At 39.5% G+C, this 24,252-nt stretch overlaps 1 protein-coding gene across 4 annotated transcripts in view; it reads left to right on the top strand.

The window, feature by feature from the left end:
• CCSER2 (coiled-coil serine rich protein 2) overlaps positions 1 to 24,252 on the top strand; it is a 110,708-nt gene that overhangs the window by 5,182 nt on the left and 81,274 nt on the right. For 2 of the 4 annotated variants that reach the window (XM_065408287.1, XM_065408289.1), the window contains exon 2: positions 529 to 734. In XM_065408287.1, coding sequence (XP_065264359.1) covers positions 529 to 734 — 206 coding nt within the window. The remainder of the gene's footprint in view (positions 1 to 528; positions 735 to 24,252) is intronic. The other 2 variants (XM_065408288.1, XM_065408290.1) reach the window with 1 other exon arrangement.

Here is a 24,252-nt window from a genome sequence, read left to right on the forward strand (position 1 = left end):
GTTTTTTTTTTGTAGAGGAAGGTTGCTGTAGCTCTTGGAAAACAACTTTTGTTAAGTTCTTTTGCATAAAGAGAAATTGTTTGGCACAGTTATTGAGTTTTTAAATACCCTATATTCTTCCGCTAATTAATGGGCATTTCATTGCACAAGTTTTCCTTTTTCTTGAGAGGTATTACTATTCTGCCCTGTCTGTCTGGGCTCAGCGTACTTGAGTAATTCACAATTTTTTAAGTCACTTGTTCTTTTTAAGAAATACTCTCACTCTGTTAGAATTGTTACAGGGCTGGAAGAGGAAAAAAATTGGAGGTTGGTAGAAGGTACTTGTGGGTATATTGAGTTTATAACATCCTGAGACTGGGGGAGGAAAAGTTGTTGTTTTCCTAAGCTTAGCCTTGATGACTTTACAGAATGTTTTAATATCCATTGCCACCACTTCCATTCAGATCCTTTTACATGCTAATTACACAAAACATAAGTGCTAATTTTAATCTAAATTATTTGGATTGACTGTTTTTGTTTTTATTTAAGCAGTAGATGCCAAGAATGAAAGCACAAAGCATACTATTGGGAACAACTTGATTTCTCCGGACATGGACTACAGAGCTGGCTCCTCTTTTGAACTTTCTCCATCTGATAGTTCCGATGGAACATATATGTGGGACGAAGAAGGGTTGGAGCCCATTGGGAGTGTCCATCCATGTGGAAGCTATGAGTCTTCAGAAATGAACAGCATAGTATGTATATGTTCTTACAGCTCTTTGAGATTTTTTTTTTAGCTTAATATATTGCAGAAAGTGTTAATTTTCACAGAATTTTTACATTTCCTCATTACTCCTTAGTTTATCTTTGTAAAATATATCCTAATCTAGAAATTCTGAGCCCACCTAATGATGGACCTACAATAAGAATAACCTTTAACTCCAGTTATCTGAATTCCCTTTATCTGAAAATCCTAGCTATCCAAATCCACAGTGTATCCTTCATGTAGCACTATGTTAGTTAATAGCACTTCTGTTTATCTGAATACCTGGTTTTCCAAAAGTTTTGGATGCCCCCTGAATGTAGATAAATGGGAGTGTATTATAGCTAATGTGCATTTTAAAAAGTAATTAGTAGTGAAATATTTAACATTTTCTTACTGCTGATATTGTGGACTGAGCTCGGTTAGAGTACCACCTTCCTCCTCCAATGTGGTGCTAAAAGAACACAACAACGGGCTTATTTTCCTCAAATTGGCATGTTCAATATTTCCTCTCAGCCTAGGAGCGTAGAGGATGAGGAGTTGATCTCAGCCCCTTTAGCCTGAGGTAAAGCTTGTTCTTGGGAACAGGAATAACGGGTTCCTCCGGCCTGCCAATCTGTTAAATAAATCCCCTTTGAACCTATATTTCATCTCACTGTCAGCAAGCTTTCTAGATCATAGGACACCTGTTTTGGAGACTGCAACTCTAGCTCCTCACTAGGACAGGGCTTTAATGTCTAGAGTTTGTGTATGAGTTGAACACCTACAGTGATTGGCGGCTTAATATGTAGTAGGAAAGATCATCTGAGACTCCATTTCCAGAGCAGGTGCAGGTGGCATGCTTGGTAGTATGGCTCTTACCTGTGTCTGTCTAGAACTGAAATGTTGTTCAGAATCAGTGGGAAAGTTGAGCACCACTACTGACTTTCCACCTACGTTCAGGCACCAGCCTCAGATTTCCTAGTGGGCTAAAGAGGCACTTCAAAAGTGTTACATTGATTTAAAGAAATGTTTGTGTTCACGGCACACACAGTGTCTTGCTCATCCTTTGCTTCACGGTTTCATATCTGTGGAACAAGAGTGACATGTCACTCGACTGAGAAGACCTGACTTACTGATCCCTTCCAGAAGAAGAGTCACATTTGTCTATAGGGCCGTAAGTAGGAATAGGTAACGTGCACTAATTTTCCTCCATGTTGGAGAGTATGTGGACAAATGTGGTTAGTATCCACTGGCAAATAAAAATGAAAAACAAAATCTAGTGTATTTTTGTTGTGATATCACCAATATGATTACACTTTTTAATATGTTAAGACAAATACAGAAACTGCAACCAGATCATCATCTTTGACTGACTTAGTCATACTTCAAAAAATAAGCAGGATCAGTCTTGATCAGTGCTGGGATGAGAGTCATCCAGGGAAGACTTGTGTGTTGAAGTGGTGTCGGTGATAACCAACTAGTGATTCTGCATAGTCAGTGCTCTATTCTGGTTCTGTGGACCACAGTGCAAGTGGAAGATAACATCTTATGAGACGTGACACTGTGGTCCTAGTCAAATTCCGCTGAAAAGTTTCAGCTACCTATGATGGTATTCACTATGTGTCTTTAACCTATTGTGTAATGTTTCTGGGCTCTCTTAAACAGCTGCCAATTTCCTGTGGTGAATTGCACAATCACTATATCTATATCTATATATTTTGAAAGCACTTTCAAATTCTGTGGATGAAAGAGGCTGTGTAACCGTTAATATTAAAAATTTATCAAAAAAATAAGACAGTCCAAAAGATGTCCTGAGTGAAGTAGTGTCCCTTCAAAAATCTTAGTTGTGTGTGAGTAAGTGGTAGGAAGTAAATGGTATCCTGATGATACATCCTGTGCTCTGTACATCTTGATGTAGTAAATATTGAATATACTTATTTATTATATACATTTTATGAGAAACTTAACATAGTCTAGTAGATATTTTCTGAAGTTAAGAATTCTGCTTCCCTAGGTTTTTGATCTGTTTGGCTAATCTCTTGATGTATACGTGTAACTTGGATCACTGCCAGTGGGAGTTGTACACAGTTTTGAACAGAAAATATACCCTGAAGTATTCGTTCAATAGAAGCATGTTTACACACACTTTCAATGGAAACAATGAAAGAGAAGTAGTGAATGGCATTAGTAAGATGGTTTACTAATTTATAAAAATTCCTTGTGATGAGCGTCTTGAGTGCTGTGGCATTAATGTAATGAGATTTTTTTTTTTGTCTCTTCTTTCCTGTATCTACTGTAAGTGGATTGCTGCTGCTTAGGGCTTGATGGCTATTACAAGGCTTTTCCCCCTGCACAGGGTTCATCACTGAATTTAGATATTCATGTCATTTTTCATATTCTTTATTTCTGAGTTTGACCTCTTTTTAAAATGAGTTCTTTATCACAATTTTAGTGCTTAATGTACTTTGAAGTTTCAGCCTTAAAGGGGGAAATAGCAATAATGCTGCTTTTATTCTTGCAGTGCATAGACATTTTCAGCCATGTTCTTAGAATTTGTGGGGGAAGTTGTAACTCTCAATGCCTTTTGAATTTCCTTTTAGTGGTCATTGTTTGCCAGCTGTGGTTGCAGTTACTGTATACAGCACTAAATTTTATCTCTATTACTTCAGGATAAACCACTAATTTATTTTTAGCTTGAAAATGCAGAAGTAACCATGATAATTTGAAGAAAAATCTTGTTTTCTGTTCTGCAGAACTGTGCTCTTGAGTGAGAATGTATGTGAGCCATCCAGAAAGCAGTGATTCTAGGGGCTGTCTGTGTGTATGCCCTCTTCTGGATCAGGATGTTAGGTGCAAGGCTGTGTAAGTTTGACACAACCACTTTTGGTTTCCTTGTTTATATGCAGCAGGTGTTAAGATAGTTGCAGTATTGGTCTTCCATCTTCTCTGTGTTCCCTTAGTTAATGTTGCATTAGTTCTTTTTTAAAAAAAGGAATAAGTGCATTTAGTGCTCCTAGATATGCACCTATGTGGTTCCAAGCTGGTGGTTGTCGATGCCATTGCAGGACTTTGAAACACTTCTCAGTTCTGCTGATCTTTGTCATGACAGAGGCAGATGAAAAATCCAAGTTTAAACAGCATGCACCATGTGGGAATAAAATGTCTGACTGACCAGAACATCACGTGTTCTTGATTCTTGGGAGAACATTCAGTTTAGTGGCATTAGTTCTCTAGAATGTGACAGATGTGCTGCTTGTAGTTAGTATAGGCTCTCCATTTTATGTGAGATGGGAGAAATGTTGTAATACTTTAATATTACAAGAAGCAGTGTGAGGTTTTCTAAAATTGTCCTGCAGACTAATATGAATGTTCATAAAGTCTTTGATCTCCTTGGATACTTTGCTAACTAAACGCAAAGTATCTGAAGATAAATTACATTTTTATGAGCTAAATTCCTCTTGTTTCCACACTATAGTTCATGATACTGAAATGCTAACGCTAACATATGATTTACACAAATTAAATCCTTTGTATCACACAATTCCCTCACTGTCTGGACAATCACCAGGCTGTGTGCTTTTTAAGCCTCCTGAGTGTGAACAGAGTCCAGACACAGCCTCTGGCTGGGGTCTCTCACTCTCGGCATGAAGATCCTATACCTAGCATTCTGTGCTCAGACCCGGCCGTCCAGTTGCCTAATTCCTGGGACCAATGTTAACTCCTCAGCCTTTCTATAGTTTAAGCACATCCTTTCCCATAATTCCTGCTGTGTGGGTACTCTGGGCTTACAGTTTAGCATTCAGAGGCATGCAATAATGAAGGCAGATAGAATGACTTACTTCATGCAGGATTCTAAACATCATTACTCTTAACTTAGCAGGAGAGAGAGAGATATCTAAACAAAATAATAAGTACACCTATATGCATTTCTCTGCCTCCGTTTCCTCACCACTCTGGAGAGGTATTTTTGGGCTTGGACAGAGTCCTCTGGGATCCTTCTCATGCAGCTTTTCTTCAGAATCATGGAGACTCTCTTGGTCGGGTTGATTTCTCTGACCTCGGCTGGCCCTACAGTTAAACAGGACACCTTTATTATGAAAGCATGCCCCTCTCTCCAGTCTAAGGCTTTTTGTGAGACTGAGTTCCTTGAGTTTATATGTCCCCACCTGGTTTCTTTGTTCTGTTGCTGAGGATTTTCCACTCCCTCCTTGCAGAGAAATTGGAGGGACTAGTTTCTTCCAGTTTCAGCCAACTAGCTATCTCAAGGTGTTACCACCTGAATAGGTGGCCATTAAGGTGTAACAACTGACTGTTGTCCCTGCTCTGGCAGAGATGTGGTAAAGCCACTGTCAGCAAATGGGCGATTGCACATCCACATAGAGATTTTCTATGATACCACAATTTCATAACTTCATAACAGCCACTATAATTCATAAGTTGTACATAGATTTTTCCCCAACTAGTCACATTTAGACTAAAAATCAGCCCACATGGACCATTTACATATTTAGTTCAATGGATTACATGGATTTCTCAACAAATCCCTCTTTAAAACAACTAAAAGTGGTTTTTACCATCTCTTTTACTTTCAACAGCTGCTGATCCTCCCTGCCGTGATAGCACCAATGTGCTGATGCTGTCCCTTTTTTTTATTCACTTTATTTCAGTGAGAGAAAATTGATGCCTCAAAGGCCAATTCTGGTGGCAATATCACAGACAGTATTAAAAACTGTGTAATATCACAAATTGAACTGTGCAACTTGCTAACATAAGGTATTTTACATTTATTTAAATACCCCTCAGTTGCTGTTTTGATGGGAGATGGGATCCTGCCTAATGTGTTGACTACTAAAAGAACTGTGGGGTATGAGTTAAGGTTCTTGCCTGTTGTGGGCTTTCACGTATGTCCTGTCACCAGCAGGCTTGGAAATAGGGACCAAGATATGCTTATAGTCAACGAGCCTCCTGATCCCAATGTCACTGGACAAGTAATTGTAATAAAAATCTGGCTTGTAATTAAAAAAAGAAATTGGAAATTTTTAAAGGGTGTGATTACAAAAATAGACGTAAAAGCTTAAATGTGGTTCTAAACTATTACATCTCTGTAAACTTGACAAGACAAGATTTCCAATTTATAGAACTAAGCACAAATGTATGCCTGAGTGCTTATTACTCTAACAGGTTCATTGTACCCAGTTTTTCCTGCTAACATATTTTATTGCAGATTTGCTTATTATGCTTATTCAGGTATCAGCTGCCAAGAATTAGCTTCTCCCCAGTAAGAATGTGGTATTCACATGTAACTGAGGGTTAACTGTCTGACAGATTCCACAGTGACCTTTGTAATAGCTATTGAGGGTGAAATCATGTAATTTCACAGGAGCACAGTAAACAAAACCTCTCATTATCTCCTCCTTTGAAATATGACTTTGGACTGAACTGTCAATAGTTTTCCCCCAAATAAGTTTAGTCTTGTATAATGCATACAAAAATTGAATTAACATAGCCTGAAATACACAACGTAAATGGACATTCTCCCTGACCTCTTCCACTTAAACAAAAACAGCATAGTTGTTAGTGTTAAAAGGTTTCTCAAACCATCACCCCCGCTCCTCCCCCCCATCCTCCCAGACCACCCTTAATATTATTTTGTCCTTTCTACCTTGGCGAGCTTGAGATAATTAATAGTCTTACTTTGTGTTCTGAATATCTTGAAAATAAAGATTAAATTTTTGATGACTAAAATGGTTTCTCCACACTGGAAGATGACATTGTGTGAGAAAATGTTAACATGTTTGTAGATAAGGACTGTGTTTAACGTTGTCAGCTGATTGTCAATCAGGAGCAGCAGACACAATATTAAATGCCAGTTTTTATCTACACTGAGTGCTAAGTTGTGTTTAATATTGTGGGTTTTTAAATAAAATATCATTTTCCAGTGCAAAGGAGCCCAAGAGGAGTACATTCAAGTTGAAGATCTTGTACTGGCTCAGGTTAAGGGTATCTCTGGAATCTTCTGATACTTAGATTTTCTCAGTGACTAAATCTCTGTTGGAAAGGGAGCTTCTGGATTAGTGTCTATTAGATGAAACAAACCCCTTTTCAGGTTAAACATTACCCACTTTTTTAAAGGTTTAAATAATCAGGCTGAAATATGATGAAGGAAGTTACTTTTTGCTTGAAACTTTTCCCCTCAATTAAAAAAAAAAAAAAAGGAACTTGCTAAAATGAATATTGTGTAAGGTTAATTAGCCATGGTACTCTTTACATTTCCATTACTGTAACTTAATTACTTACAAATCATTTAGTATCAATTAGCTTGTCTTAGATTTTTAAAGTATTTCACTTCTGCTGTAAGATCCTTCTGGGAAGCAAACTCTCAATTTTTAGTTTGACATTTCAAATTGATACTGTCATAAATCTAAATAAGAGCTGTTTAATGTAACACTTTTTTGTGCAATTTGTGTTCAATCCAAATTTTTCTATATCCTAGCTTAATTTAAACCATGGGGAAGAGAAAGAGAGGTACATCGAACTGCAGGCAAGAATCAAGTAACATGGTGTTGTTTGGTCAAATGTATGTAGGGTTTTAAAATGTTTACTTTTAATATCCAAAGCAGAAAAAGTAAAATTGTCTAGGGACTCCCTTTCCACTTACTTTTTTCTGTTGCAGCTAATACTTTCAAGTAAATTATATACATTAAAATTATAGCTTAATATGAAGAACTCAATGGTTGAAATGAAACTAGAACTGTTTAAAACAGTCTCTAATAGAAAAGGACAAACTGAAATACTTAGTGCACCATATTCATCCATTATGAGAACAGTTGACCAAGTGTTTGGTTTATATTTGTTTAAAAAAGGGGTTTTGGTGACTTGCATTTGGATGTTTCACTTCATGGAATGCTATGACAAGACACCTTATCATATGAACTCTTATATACGGAAATCAAAAGGAGAATGTAGCCTCTTTACTGAACCTGTCCTGTTTAAAGGGACTACAGAACTAAAGTTTCATAGGCATGACATTAGTGAAGCCCTTTCATATGAGAAAAGGGCTGCAAGTAATGGGGTATTCTGGCCCTTGAAGAGTAGAGAGGGCCAAAAGACCATGTTCTAGAGAACAGGTATGAACAAGGAAATGGCCTTGTAGTGGAAGAGAGGAAAAGGTCCTGGGGAATTAGGAGTTGGAGTGGGGGAAACCCCAGGATGCCCAGGATCAGGAACCTTGCAGTGTAGCGTGGGGAAGGGCTATCCTCTTTTCCAGCCACTTGGGAGGAGCTCTGTGGAAGAAGAAGTCTGTGTAGACTGCCTTCTCCCTCAGAACAGGTAAAATACTGGCAAGAGAAGGAGGCTAGAGCCAGAAGGCTAAACTCCAGCGAGAGAGAGCTATGAGACAGCTAAGCGACCCTGTGAAGAGCAGGCTGTGGCAGGGGAAGAAATCCGTGTGGATGACCGAAGAGTCAAAAATAAGTATGTACATTATTGGCGGGACTGTTTGGAACTATTTGGAGGTATTAAACCAGCCTAAAGTGGAGTGCTATAGGACTTATAGATATGCCCCATAGCCTTTCTTATAAGGGGTCCTGAAGAGGGAGAACAGAGGGAGGCTGCTGCAAAGGGACCTCTGGGCATGAGGGACTGTACAGGAAGTGGGAGGCCTTGTTATGCTGCAGTTTTACTAAGTGCTGAACAGGTGAACAAGTGAGGCATGTGCACATGCAACCCCTCCCCAAAACCATGCAGAGCTTTGAGCACTTTGTGTTCCTAGCCTCTGTAGCCCTCCTTCTCCAGCCTCCCTGTTAACTAGCATAGCATTTAGAAATCCTAGCTTACATTTCTGCATGCTATGATAGTAGCTGGGCATCAGGAGAGATGTGATCGCTGGGAATGCATAGAGTTTCTCAGCACGCAATACCGCTACTGGTTTTTTGTTTGCTTTTTTTTTTTTGGCGGCATAATGAGGAGGTTTCCTTCTTCATCTGCTTAGGTCAGGAGGCAAGTTCTTTGGGCTGTTACCAATGTTTCTCTGCTGGTGACTCTGTAGTACTGTGTGTGTGTGTGTGTGTGTGTGCGAGCGCGCATAAACCTCAGTTTTTATAGGTCAGTATTCTTGTGGGGATATTTCCTTTGGATTAGGTTTGGGGTATTAGTTTATATGCAAGTTAAAGTATACATTGCCATTCTTTCATGGAATTACCATCAGATGACCATTTTCAACCAATAAATATGAGGGCTCTGAGCCATGGGTGCTGTTTTTAAAAGGGGTTGCCCACCCTATGAGAACAGAAATTTGGTTAATCTTTGTTTACTTAGTAAATCATCACTTCTGGTCTCATGAGAAGCCAGGCCATTGTTCTAGAACAGAAAGTAAAGGCTATGGTCCTGAAGTAGCTGGGGCCACAACATATTTAAGAACAATATTTTAACAGAGAGGTTAATGATCTTCAAAGAAAAAAATTCTAATTTTTCTCATATAGGGTGACATCTAGGTTTAAAAACATTTCTCAAGGTTTTTGTCTCAAGAGTAAGCAAGCTGTACTTAAAAAGTTAGGAGCTGGAGAGCATGAGATAGCAGCGAGATGGGTTAGAGGAAGAAGTCATCTGAATCTTTCCTCATCCTCCAATCTTTTCCTGTACTCGGGACCATCTCTAGGCTGGAGTAAGAGAATCCTCAGCTCAGCAGTTGGTGTAGGGTGGAGGGATTCATTGGCCCCTTCTCTTTACCCTCCCTATCAGCAGCTGATTGTAGGCCAACCAGAAAGACCCTGACAGGTCTTTTAGTCAGTGATCAGAGGAGGGGGAAACAGAGCACTCATGAATGGGGTCAGAAACTGGTCCACTAGACTCTCTGCAGCACTTCATGCTCAACTAAGTTGCAGTAATCTATGGTTAGGATACGAGCCTGTGATTTAAGAGATCCAGGTTCAATACCTGTTCCACCACAGACGACTTGTGTGATCTTGGGCAGTCACTTATTCTATGCCTCGGTTGCCCATCTGTGAAATGGGGATAGTCCTGTGATTAAATTGTGGAAAGATCCTCATAGTATGCAAGTGAGAACCCTTCCTTCCACTGTTGTCATCAAAGACTGCTGGTGGGTGCCTCCAATGTAGGGCTGGCAGCCCTCATAGGCGATATTCAACCCTGAAGCCTCTGGACTTCACAGGAAGCCAGATTACATATAAATGTCCTAGATCTAAGGGCTGTTTGTAAAATTTGCACAGCATTCCTCCCAGTTCTGAAAGGATTAATTGTTGAGATTCACAGACTTCAAGGCCAGAAGGGACCATTGTGACAATCGAGACTGACCTGTTTCGTAAAACAGACCACAGGACTTCCCTGTGTTGATTTCTGGTTCAAGTCCAATAGCTATGCTTGAACTAGAGCATTTATTTTAGAAAAAAAAAATCATTCTTGATTTAAAATTTGCCAGTGATTGGAGAATTCATCACAACCCTTGGTAAGTTTTTATCCAGTGATTGATAACGACTACAACTTTTTTTTTAAAGAGGTGCCTTATTTCTAGACTGAATTTGTCTAACTTCAACTTCTAGCAATTGGATCTTGTTATACCTTTGTTTGCTGAATTGAAGAGCCCACTGCTTTCGTGCAGATCCTTAGAGACTGTGTGCAAATCTCTTGTAACCTTCTCTTAGATAAGCTAAGTAGATTGAGCTTCTTGAGTCTTTCACTGTAAGGCATGTTGTTCAATCCTCTGAACATACTTTTGGCCAGGGTGGATTTGATTTAAATCATGATTTAAATCACTAGTCAGGAAGACTTGATTTAATCATGAATTTCTACATACAAGTGCATTCTTGTTGGTTGTCATAACCTTAATACATATTCTTCACAACTCAGAGATAGATGTAGGTTTCATTTTTAGAAGGTACACACTACATTTTTAAAGTGATTTATTTTGAAAACTTTTCAGATTAGTTTTACAGCTATGTTAGAAAATGAATGATTGTTTGGTTATTTCATTTACCAAAGGTAATTGAAGCAGATATTTATGAAGTCATTGGGAGGTGAACTATCTCCAATTCAACAGGTTAATCATTAATATTTGGAGGATTTTCTTGCCATGCTGTTTTAGGAGGAGAACATCACCAGACAGACATTTAAATTGTTTTATTTAACTAAAACAACAACGTTATGTATTCTGGATTTTTTTCTTCAACAGCAAACATAATATTTTAACAAAACAAGCATATGAATTTTTGAATTTAGTTAAGCATTCAAGTTTTTTAAATTCAGGTTTGTTTTTGTTAAAATTGTTTTTAACTAAAATAGTTAAATGAAATATTATTTTAAAAAAATCGACTGTCAGCTAGGTCAACATGAGACACTTAAAATATTGGCTTCTGCAGCTAACAGTCATCTTCACCTTCATTTTCCTGGTGGTTCATAATCTGGAAAAGAAAAACAAGCTTTCCTGCTTTTTTCAGGACCCAAACAATTTCTCAATTTGGAATGAATTAGTCCAAAGGAAGAAAATATTCTTTCTACACCGTCAGAAGAAGCTACTGCTTATGCTCCAATACTTCTGTTAGTTTATAAGGTGCCACAGGACTCTTTGTTGCTTTTTACAGATCCAGACTAACACGGCTACCCCTCTGATACAGTTCATTGGTGTGACTTTCTTTAAAACATCATCAGCAAACATGTATTTCTTGAATGGTTCACCCTTAGCTCTGAAGTTTATTATAGTTGGCATTGTGGAGGGATGATTGCTGGATGTCTATGTCATAGCCAACTCCTCTTCTTCAGCAGTTATGGTTTGACCCTGGTACCGAGTATTGAGATATTTGCAAGAAAATGAGCAGGAGATAGTGCTTGTCTCATTCGTTTTTTTTAATGCTTGTAATTTAACTCTGTCATTGCATATTTCTCTTTTTAAGATCTCACTCAGTTTCTTTCAAATTTCAACAGCGTCAACAATAAAACAACTATTTCCCTGCATTTTGTTCAAGGCTACAGAAATAGGCTTCAGGGTACTCAGCATGTGTTCAGCATTTCTCTTAAGCCCCATGTTGAGAACTTGGCTGTGACAGTGCCATCTATTTTTTCATAATTTTGTTCACAAACTGTCATCAGATTAGGCCAGTTCTTGATATAGTGCTCAAAACGGTCCACAACTGTGTTCCATCGCACGTCTTGTGGGAGAGTTAGCTTGGTTCCTCCCACTTTTTTCAGAGCAGCTGCTTCAAAGTGGTTGTTATGGAAGTATTTTGCAATTTCAACAACATTAGCCTTTATTTCTGGAACACTGAAGTCTTTGGCTAGGAGGTGCATCAAATGAGCACTGCAGCCGTGTTATTAGCTTGGGACTGTCTTCTAAATAATTTCTTCTCATTTGGATACGTTTGCAGCATTGTCTGTGACCAAACTGCATACTAGACATTTGAGGGTTTTTTTCCAGTTTGTTATAGCTTTTACTGCTACTTCTTCTAAGTATTCTGCTGTGTGCATTTCCTGATGTATCAATTGCTTCTGTAATGAAGACATTCCCTTCTTCTGTTGTCACACAAGCACGCAGCCTGGGGAGGGGCGCCTATCCCACGGCCCCAGTCCTGGACCTGCCACAGCAGGGAGACGCGCCTTCTCCCCCCTTCCCACCCACCCCCCCAGCCCAGGTGCTGTTATGGGGGGAGAGAACTGGGGAGAGTCCTCTCTCTCCCCACCATAGCCCCTGAGCACCCTCCTGCATCCCAAATCCTTCATCCCCAGCCCCACCCCAAAGCCCACACCCCCAGCCGGAGCCCTCACCCCCTGCACCCAACCCTCTGCCCCAGCCCTGAGCCCCTCATCCCAGAGGCCGTGCCCCCAGCAGGAGCCCTCACACCCCTGTACCCCAACCCTGAGCTCCCTCCCACACTCCGAACCCCTCAGCCCCACACCCACCACATGAATTTTGTTATGTGCACCAATATGGCGGTGATGTGTCCCACATCACCTCCATATTGGTGGACATATCAAAATTCATTCCCCACATGTGTGGGAAAAATTAGAGGGAACACTGGTGTGAACAATAAAAAAAAAAAAAAAAAAAAAAACTGAATTTGTTCTGTTTGAAATGTAGATCCTTTACCAGAACATTAAGTAAACAGGTTAAGGGCTTTCTAGGAAGCCAATATTTTGTCATAAATGAAATTCTTTAATTTCCACCAGAAACTAATTGCTGGACACATCCACCACAGGTGTAAGCTGTTCCTCTTTCCCCACACCTCTCGAACAGAGTTCCTCCCTAGTAGCAAAAAATAAATAAATAAATAAATGCTGGAACTTAACTAGAGTAAAAAGCCATCTATAGAGTAATTTATTAAAATGTTATTAACAGTTAAATAAATATATGTACACACACGTACATTCTTGCCGACATAGAAACCCATTCATCTGATCAATTTTTGGCCAAATCCCTCTCCCATCTTTTCATTTGGATGTCTTCTAATCAACATATTTTTCAGTCAAAATGGTATATATCTTAAAAACTAAACCTCTCCTTTCAGCTTGCTCTTGAGTCCACTCCTCAAATGTGGTTAAAGGTCTAAATAGAGCCACCTCATATCCAGATTTCGCAATAAAAGTTTGACTTGTAAATACTGAAAATATGGGATCTTTTTATTATATACATTATTACAAACTGCTTGGTATGACTTCAGATCAGGACCCAGGAATAGCTGTCCAAATTGTCATCTCAGCTCTTACCCTCAACAAATTGTCATTTTGTTATTGCTTAGGGATACATACCTGATTATTAATGGAAGTAGCTAAGGGAGAGGACCTTGGTAACAGGAATTTAGAAAATTTGTCCAAAGCTGCTAATGTGGTATGGATGAATGGGTGATTTTATTTTTGGTTTCATAAGTTTCTTTTTAACCCAACAATTATAGCTATTCATAGTATTTGGTGGCTCCAGTCTTGTTTGAGTTTTACCTAGTATTTGGATGGTCTGTTAACCCAGCATATTACATCTTCCTTAACTCTCCAGTAGATTTGTCTACCTTCCAAAACAAAGATTTTAACCAAATGCTCTTCTTCAAAAGCTCTATCTTTTTGGGGTGTGATGTTTTATTTGTAAGGATCCCCCTCATCACCACCTTTCCAGCACCCACGAGAACACTTATCGATCCCTTCCCTATCATGTTCTTCTGTATATTTCTGAAAAAGCTTCTTCCAGCTCTTAAATTCTGAGGGAGTCATACAAACAAACACTATTCAAATGCCAGACCCCTTGTTTTTCTATTGAATCCCAGTCTCTTAATCTAATACATGTAGGGGCGTAAATCCCAGACTAGCTTTTTTGACCAAATTAGCCAAAGTCCTAGAAACAAAAATCCTATTAATCCTGGGATAAGATCCATGAGTATCAGCATAATATGTATAGTCCCTGACATCTGGATTCATTTCCCGCCAGACATCCACTGGTTCCTCATTTTCTAAGTGATGCCACAGATTTGCACTTGCTGCTTCCAAATGTTCTCTATGTACATTTGATCAATGGAAAGTGGGATTAAGCACTTTATTAAAATCCCCCTGTAGAATAATGTCCCCTTCTCTCAAGTTTCCAAAATCCCTAAAAAAAAATTGTTTTTAAAAAAAGAAGCTTGCCCTTGATTTGGAACATATACATTGGCTAAGGTGTGAAGTTTACCTTTCAAGGACCTGTTAATTAAAATATGTCTGCCTTCTATATCTATAAATTATGCTGAAATAATAAAAGGAAAGTGTTTAGCAAAGAGAATTGCTACCCCTCTTGTATTAGATTGCCTTGGAGGGACATATGGTACCTGTGTTTCAAGGAGTATTCAGTTAATTATCATATTTTTCAAGTATATTTCCTGTAAATAGATTATACTAGGAAAATACTGTTTCAGTGAGCAGACTACCTATTTCCATTTTGTTGGACTATTCATGACTCTAATAAACCCGCCCACGAGAATGGCTGTACGAAAATCATGGACTGTGATTTTTTTTTGTTGCGGAAGCCACAACTACTGTTATACACTTCAATGTTTTATAGTTGCTCACATCACTCAAATTTATGGCCAGTGTGCTAAGTCGCAATGCCACTCACTCATATTTGACCAAGGAGCTACTCCATCACTGTACCATGTCCTCCTGAGCCATCTTGTTTAGTTCAAATTGAATGTCTAAAGTAAGCTTGAGCCTTCTGCTGTTAAAAGCAGTGCATGGTTAAGAGGTGCTTCACAGGGAGCCAGCCCTACCTTATTTCTCCTGTGTCCAAAGAATTGCTTCCTGGAATACTTGAAGGGAATGGTGGGGGGAGCCTCAACCCATGGCCAGGGAAGCAGATACTTTAGACATCCATGTGCTTGCTTTAGAAACCGGATGGGGGTGGAAGTGGGAGGACCAGGTATTAAGTTTATATGCAAAGATTTTTGGGTGACGGGTAAGATGGGGCTCATGAGAACTTCCCCTACACATCAATCCTATAGCTTCTAAAGAGCGAGGTACATACAGCTAGAGGAAAGGGAGGTGGTGTATCAATATCAGCTCAATATGGAGAGATTGCACCAGTAAAACCCTAATCTGAGAGATGGAGCCAGATACTGTACCATGTCCTCCTGCCCAACCTTGATCAATCATTTCAGAAGCATTTAGAAACACATCTGCTTCATCCCCTTCCCTGAAGCGAGGAAAAAATTGGGAGTCTGTGCCACCTACCGGGAAAGGTATATGAGGTCCAAATTATTTCCTTGCTTTAGGGAAGGGGATGATGTGGATGTGTTTCCAAATACTTTTGAAATGGAATGTGAATTGAACACGGTGGGGCAGGAGGACATAGTACAGTGATGGAGGTGTGGCTGGGCCAAATTTTAGTGGTGTTGGTAACCTGGCATGCAAGAAAGTGAAGAATAGTTATGAGGTGGTATTTATATCTTTCACAACAACATTTGCATCACACGGGTCCTGCACATCCTTAACTATCAAATACTGCATTAAGAGGTTGTATGGCTACGTGACCAGGTGCAAGATTCTTGTAGTTGTGTTCCATGAAGCATGACGTTCGGTGAACAAGTTATTTTGGCAAATAACCTTTTTTCTTTGGAGTGGGAAAGCTTATGCATCTGATGCAGTAGCTTGAATTAGATCTGACAGAATAAATCTTTACTATTCAAGTTGATGTGAAAAAGACTAGCATGGCAACTCTGCTTAATAAGTTCCAGTCTTCCTTCCATTAGTCACTTCTTAAATTCGCAAAGTAGGGGAGAAAATAGCTGAAGTGGTGCTGTCAAGTGAGGTCTCAAACTAGCACAAGCAGTAATTAGTATTTCCTTTTATTTCAAAGGGTTGTAAGTGAGGTTTCTAGCATGAACTTCTAAAATTAAAAATTTCTATTTGAAAATTTTCTTTGTACTGTTGTAAGTGGTCTCTAAAATTTCTATACCAGCTTTTTAAAAAAAATTCTTTAATTTTGTACACAGTCGTCCGTATTGATGATTTTAATATTTTACTGATGATACATGACCTTCCTCAGACCCTGCATAGTAAAGGTAACAGATAAATTGAAACTGAAGAGAACAGGAAGGAGTGTACACAGAGAAAATGGTGGAGAGGCGGGTGCTAGTATGTTTGGTTGTTGCTCTCTGCCCATTCCAAACATCAACTAAGGAGCAAGAAAATCTGTTAAATCCTTTTTGAAATATGTAAAATACATCAGGACGTGCAATTAAGATCTTCTATCAGAAAACGGAATATAAATCAGTCAGTTTAAAAAACCTTCAGATCGTCAGTGTTCCTTTCAGCTATGTGTGTGTTGACAGGTTCACAAAATTACAGTGTAATGTAAAATACAGTCAAACCCCGCAATAAGGCACCCCGCCATAACGCAATCACAATTTGGCCCCCCTTAAGACACACAGTAATACAGTACTGTATGTACTGTACCAGTGGTCCCCAACGCCATGATGGCTGCTGGGACATTGATGTGCCCCCGCCAAGTGCCAGGCAGGGGAGAGAAGCTGCGGCCCCGTGCCTGCTGGGGACAGAGAGCTCCAGGGCTGCGGGTGCCGGTGCTCTCTGTCCCCAGCAGGTGCGGGGCGGCGGCTCCTCTCCGGCTTGGAGAGAAGCCTCGGCCCCAAGCCTGCCGGGGACAGAGAGCTGCAGGGGCCGGTGCTCTCTGTCCCCGGCAGGTGCAGGGCCGCAGCTTCTCTCCCCTGCTGGGCACTAGGCGGTGCACATCAATGCACCGCCTTGGGGACCACTGACGGGCTTGAAACCCCGCTATACCGTGACCCCGCATTTAGCACGATGTAATTTTTTGGACCCCAAACATTGCGGTATAGCGGGGTTTCACTGTACTTACAAAACACTAGAAAGTCACAAGAGTGTGTGTGTTTTGTACTTTGTTCTGCTGAACAGTGTTTTTATAAATCTTTACTTTTTGTAATAGTCATTTGTGTGCTCTTGATGACTGATAAAGATTTAGCCTCCATTTTGTTTTCCTCTGTACCCTCAGCTCTAAAAATTGAATGAATTTTAATTTGATTAGGTTTTTGTGAACACTCAGTGAAATCCTAGCCCTATTGAAGTCAATGGCAAAACTCCCATTGACTTCAATAGAGCCAGGTTTTCTCCCTCAGTGACGGAATCAACCAATGTGGCCAATTAGAATATCACCACATCATTTGTTCAGTGCCTTTATTGTACATAACTATCACAAGGGAGCAACATTTTCCTTTGGGTGTTCTTTGCATTTCATATTCAGTAACAGTATATAACAGCTCTCATTTTATCCTTAAGATAAACACAGTGACTGAGTATATTTGACTTTGCAAGTAATTATATCACCATCCCTTAAACGATATAGTGATAGGAAATTTTCTATAGTGGTAGCAACTTTTGCAGCACCAGGTTGGACTAAGTCATATTATTTAAAAATTTCAATCCAGGAGAAATAGATTTACTTGGTTTTATTTGGAAAAAGTGTATTGAGCAGATTAAAACTGCAAGACAGTTTGTGTAAGAACTGGGCACAATATTGTATTGAGGAAGCTGAATACAAATAGACTTGTTAACATTATTTTAGATTAACTGAGTCACAGGGCCGTGTTTCAATATGGTAAACATTTGTAGCATGAACAGGACCTAACCAGTGCCTTTGTAACTAATCTCCAAGGTTTTTTGCTTGGTTTTGTGGACATGGTTCAGTTCTAACTATTTGTTCACTGGTTGACTGATTTAGAGATGGTTATAGTGTAGGTGAGCTCTGTAATTACCAGAGTTTATTTTCAGTGCTTCATCTATTAAGTGTCTTTCAAAGTCTGGCAAGGTCCATCTCCAGAAGAAAAGATTACAGCCTCCTGCCAACTGCATTTTAAGAGAAAGCCATAGCTTCTGCTGCTACCTAGAGTGGTTAAGTTGTGTAACACAATGTGGGCAAACTGCCTAACTTAAGCAGATGATAAAAGTTCTGACAGTTTATCCAGGTTTTTAACCTCAGTCTGCCGCAGTTTCCCTCCAGGTTGAACATCAGGTAGCCAATTCTCATCCAGCTGCCAATCTGGTAGACAGTAGACGAGAGTTGATCATCAATATTGTGGGTGCTCTCTCTGGTTAAGAGTATCAAAGAAAATTGCTTATTTATTGTTAATTTAAAATATTGCTTTATTTGTAGCTAAAATGCAAACATAGCGCTGGTTTTCCTCTGGAGTAAAAAAACCTCACTTTTCCTTTGGAAAAAGTCTTATAACATTGATCAGAATTTTTATTTTCCACAGATTTATTTAGGCATAACATCTGTATTACCATGGTGTCTGGGAGCCCTAATTATGTATCAGGATGCCATTCTGCTAGGGGCTGTGGTTCTAATTAAGTTCTACATTATACTACTAAAAATGTCAACAGGTTAACAGTGAGATTTGTGTACTTCACAAAGAAGTGTTTAAAATTTTACTTGAATTCCCTATGGTGATGGTCAGGTTTTTTTATGCATCTGTTTTGCAAATTCATTAATGGAGGCTAGATGGCAGTAAAAACACTTTCTATTGCTGTAAGAGTGAACTTGAATTGCACATTAGCAAAGGAAGGTGTAACCTAAAAATTGGTGAAGGCTTGACTCAACGGGATTGCTGCTGATTTTTCTGGTATTTTTCCCTAATGCTGTTGTTTCTAATTTTTTGTTTGTTAGTTATGTATTTTAACATAAGGTAACAGTAAACCATTTTATAAAAACCACTAAGCATAGCTGACTACATGTGTTACAAAAGTAATAGCTTAACCTAATAAAATCATAATTTTCTGTCTGCATACCATACACCCAAGAAGAACACTATGGCTTTTAAAAATGTTTTCCAGAATAATAGAGATTTTAAGAGACTGTTGCTTCTGATCATTAAAAATAAAATGTCTGTCTGTTGTTGAACATGAAAGCCTTGTTGCATTTGTTGCCATGGCAACTGTCTCCTTATAGGAAATACAGTACTAGTGATGTGTGGTTTAATTGTATCCAGTGTGACTTGTGATATACTGTATTAACTCTGTTCCTATCTTCTGCACTTTATTGGTGTCCGTTAGGGCTCCATCTTTTTTTCCTTCCTCTTCTTCCTTGATACTATCTCCCTGATGCTGGGTGACTTCAACAGCACTTGTTGCTTTATTTACAGTACTGTTTCTACAATGACTTCTCTTCCTCTTTTCAGTCTTGCAGGAGGGAATATCTGTCAGTTTATTTTTTTCTGGATGCCCAGTTGCTCACTCAAACTCGATTATGAAATGGTGGGAAAAAAACCTGATTTTCTTCCTCCAGTCTCTTTGGTGTCAATGTCAAGAATTCTACCATTCTTCAGGTTCACCTTCCTGGGGTTGTATTAGATTCTCCTCCCTTTCCTGCTGTCCACATCCAGTCTGTTGTCAAATCCTGCTAGTGTTTCTTCTGTATCTTCAAAATTTGACTCTTCCTTTCTATCTCAACTGCTATAACAAAGATTCATTTTTCTGATTCTTTCCCTTAGAGAACCAATCACTCTCTCTCTCTCTGCCCTCAGATTCTCACATTGCACCCCTCACATCTATATAACATGTTGCCTCTAAAATTTTCCTCACCTACCACTCCATCCACCTCTTCCCCTCGAGTTTCTGACATGGTCCTTCTCAAACTATATATTGCATTGAAGCTCCTTGTTTTCAGTGTCTAGCACGGCTGAAGGGACATGTTAGCCCTAGTCTCCTCTCCAGTTTTATACGTAAAATTGTATGTGAAATTAGTTAATATTTCATAATGATATAGTCCACCTTCAAAACATGTTAGAATTAAGTTGCAAAGATATACATTCTTTGAGTATGGATTTTAGACTAGAAATGTAGTGTACATAGTTTTGTTATATTAAATATATCTATCACAAGTGCTATTTTCCTTTCTCAAAATGTGGCTATGTACTAAAATGTACAGATCTGTGCAAACATAGGTATTTTTTCCTCCCTCCTCTCCCCCACCAAAAAAAAATACTAATCCATACTGGAATTGATCTCGGCCTTCATCCAGCAAAATATGAAATAAAGCAATGGAGACTACCAAAGAAAGTGAATAACTTTGAATGTGTGCCACAAAATGTATTGATTAGGTATATTTTGGTCTTATAACAAACACACCAAAGCATGCCGATCCAAAATACTGATATTCTTGTCATATGTTCAAAATCACTAAAACTCTTCTGCTAATCACAGTATTGCAAAGATAAAACATACCGGTCACTTCTACAGCTATCATATAAAAGGTACCAAAGTAATATGACAAATATGAAAAAATGCAAGAGAGATGATTACTTTATGTATTTTTGTATGTTTTGATTGCATCGCTGCCATATTGGCTGAGTATTATTGATACTAACACTGCCCTGCCAGTTGCTTCAATGGAGAAAATATTCAGATATAGTTTTGTATTTAGCAGGGCTTTGGAGCGGAGCACGGAGCTGGAGCGCGGAGCAGTGGAGCTGCAGGTTTTTGCCTGGAGCTGGAGCGGAGCCGGAGCACAGCTCCAAAGCCCTGGACTATTTAGTGACAATGTAATCAGAAAAAAGCTTCAAAGTGCTCCTTCAGCCAAAAGCAAATGAGAAATGAGCTCCCTTAGAAAAACTCTTAGTGCTCCTGTCAAGCAGGATAATAATTCCTGCATATTTCACTTTACAGCAAACAGCCCTACAAACAACAAATCACCCAAACTGTGGAAGAGTTATTGTCCAAAAAAGGCCTCACCAAAGAAAAAAAAATTAATGCAAGAAAAATAAACTTAATCCATCATGATATCCTATGAGCTACTGAAGAAATAACATGTACCATTTCCAACCTAAAGAAATTCTCTCTGCCATTGCTAAAGTGGGCAGTGAGGCATCCTCTTGTCCATCAGTAATAGACAGTCTTAGGTCAAGAACAGTCTCCCTTGGCAGAAGAGTAGACTTAGGAAAAGTTTAAGCCCAAGTTGTCTAGGACCATGAAGTGCAACCCTTATTTGGTGAAAGGATGCTGTGAATATAACAAAGCATGCATGTGAAGTCTGCTATTTTGACCTAACATGTAAGGGGAGAATTTGTTTGTTTACTTAACTGTAGAAAAACCTTGAGCTCTTTTTTCCCACTGGCAGTTTTACAAATGGAATTTTCCAAACATGTTTGAGATATGAAATCATAAGTGTTCTTGAAGCTCTTGATTTTTAACCTTAAGCACAGAATTAAAACTCCTTTTTAGAGTCGTTAATGGCAACAATAGCTGTATATCTGTTTTTATTTGTGAGGATTCACACACTATAGTTTAGAGTTTACTCAAATATTGTGTTGGGACCCCAATCCTTCACCTGTACTAGGTCTCCTTGAAGTCAGTAGAACTCTACATGTGCCCAGGTCTCCATGTCTGTAGGACTGGGGCCTTGGTCATATGCACTGTAAGCCTTTCACTGTTCTACCTTTGATCCTTCTCTGTAGGCAGAATAACTAATGTGGGCTAAATTCCTGCTTTAGAGGGGACTCTGTACATCTACCGTAGAGGTAGTGGATGTATTTTTCCCCAGGTTGCTGTTTACAAATTTGTAATATATTGACACTTAATATTGAAACCTGTTCCATTTTTTATCTTGTTCCCCAGAGAATTAATCAATGCCACTCCTTTTCAGGTTTCTTACAACCTCCCCACTCTCTGACCTGCCTTTTCTGCTGTCACCTTCACCCATGAAATAGTAGGAGCTGAGCATGGTGTGTTTAGGGCTCTGTCCATCTGGCCTGGGTATTTCAGACTTCAGCAGTCTGGAACTCCAATCCCCCGAGTAGCAGCAGTACATTACATTTCCACTGGATTGCTAAACTGCCCCTTGATATTTTGTTATGAAATTCTACTTAACTTTGAAAGTAACAAGAAGGAAAGAGCACTTTCTTACTGAATAACTTTCAAACATATTTGATTACATTTGTCTTACCTTTCACTTTGTCATAGCTTGCTTTGTCGTGTTAGCCAAATATCAAAATATTCATGATTAACTTAAGAATAGTGTTGCTTACAAAAGGTGCTGGCCTATTTGTCCTGGAAAAATGTTGGGAAGACAGATCTGGAAAGTAAGGTCCTGGAATCACAAAAACAGCACAGACAATGGTACTGCAAATGCACCATTGTCGTCTCACTCATTGACCTGCCCTCATTTGGAGGATCCTCCTCTTGGGGCTAGAGGGAGGGCCAAGTGTCATGGCCACTCAGTGATTGATCTCTTTTCTGAAACTGCCAACAAGACTGTCTCTGTAGTTGTGATAGTTTGTAATGTGGACGACTCCAAGGAACTGGATTGAAACCACCAACTCATTTCACATGGATCATCAAACAGACAGTTACTCTCCTTGGCTGGCTGAGCCATGGAACTGGAGATTGTTTCCTCTCCTATTACTAATCCCCTAAATCAATGGCTTGCTTTGCAATTACTCTTTTCTTCCTACTTGATGTGATATGAAGTCATTGTGCTGAATTTGATGTATATATTTTGTAACAAAGTTCCTCCTCTATCTTGGTGGGTCCTGTGCTTATTGGCGGATTTTCTTGCCTCAGAGATTCACCGTGTGGGTTGGGGAACAGCCCAGAGACCTTCCCCTCTGGAAGAACCCACAGTCCAGGTCAATTGGGAGGTTTGGGGGGAACCCGGGCCCGCCCTCTACTCCGGGTTCCAGCCCAGGACCCTGTGGACTGCAGCTGTCTATAGTGCCTCCTGTAACAGCTGCATGACAGCTACAACTCCCTGGGCTACTTCCCCATGGCCTCCTCCAAACACCTTCCTTAGTCTCACCACAGGACCTTCCTCCTGGTGTCTGATAAAGCTTGTGCTCCTCAGTCCTCCAGCAGCACACCCTCTCACTCTCAGCTCCTTGCGCCTCTTGCTCCCAGCTCCTCACACTTGCACCACAAACTGAACTGAGCTCCTTTTTAAAAACCCAGGTGCCCTGATTAGCCTGCCTTAATTGATTCTAGCAGCTTCTTCTTAATTGGCTCCAGGTGTCCTAATTAGCCTGCCTTAAGTGGTTCTAGTAGGTTCCTGATTACTCTAGTGCAGCCCCTGCTCTGGTCACTCAGGGAACAGAAAACTACTCATCCAGTGACCAGTATATTTGCCCTCTACCAGACTCCTGTACCCCACTGCTCTGGGTCTGTCACAATTTCCATAGCAACAGACTGATAAACATGGGATTATGACTTCATTGCTATGTTAAACCAGAGGCAAAGCTTTTATTTAAATACAGGCTTCTTCAATAATCAGAAAAAGGAATACAGGTAAAAACTGGCCAATCATTTCATTTTTCTGAACTATTAAAACTAAAATTCTTTGAAAGTGGACTTTGAACAATTTATGTGCGATTGCCTTTCTGGATTGTCAGCACTTTCAGAGGCTGTACTTTGAAGACATGCATAAGAATGTTAGGAGCAAAATATTTTTCATTACTGTTTTTTAAACTTGTTTTTATCTTAAATTGCTAAATCATGTGTGTTCATTCTGCCATGGTGGTCATCTAGTTCAGTTCCCTGCACTCATGGCAGGACTAAGTATTATCTAGATCATCCCTGACAGTATTTGTCTAATGTGTCCTTAAAAATCTCCAATGTTGGAGATTCCACAACCTCTCTAGGCAATTTATTCCAGTGCTTAACCCCCCTGACCCAACCTAAACCTCCCTTGCTTCAATTTAAGCCCATTGTTTCTTGTCCTAGCCTCAGAAGTTAAGAAGAACATTTCTTCTCCCTCCTCCTTGTAACAACCTTCTATGTACTTGGAAACTGTTATGTCCCCGCTGTCTTGTCTTTTCCATACTAAGCAAAGCCAATTATTTCAATCCTCCTTCATAGGTCATGTTTTCTAGACCTTTCATCATTTTTGTTGCTCTTCTCTGGACTTTCTTCAATTTGTCCACCTCTCTCCTGAAATGTGGTGCCCAGAACTGCACACAATACTCCAGTTGAGGCCTAATCAACACAGAATAGAGCGGAAGAATCCCTCCTCGTGTCTTGCTTACAACAGTCCTGATAATGCATCCCAGAAT

The sequence above is a fragment of the Emys orbicularis genome, chromosome 7 (assembly GCF_028017835.1).
Source record: "Emys orbicularis isolate rEmyOrb1 chromosome 7, rEmyOrb1.hap1, whole genome shotgun sequence".
NCBI lineage: Eukaryota > Metazoa > Chordata > Testudines > Emydidae > Emys > Emys orbicularis.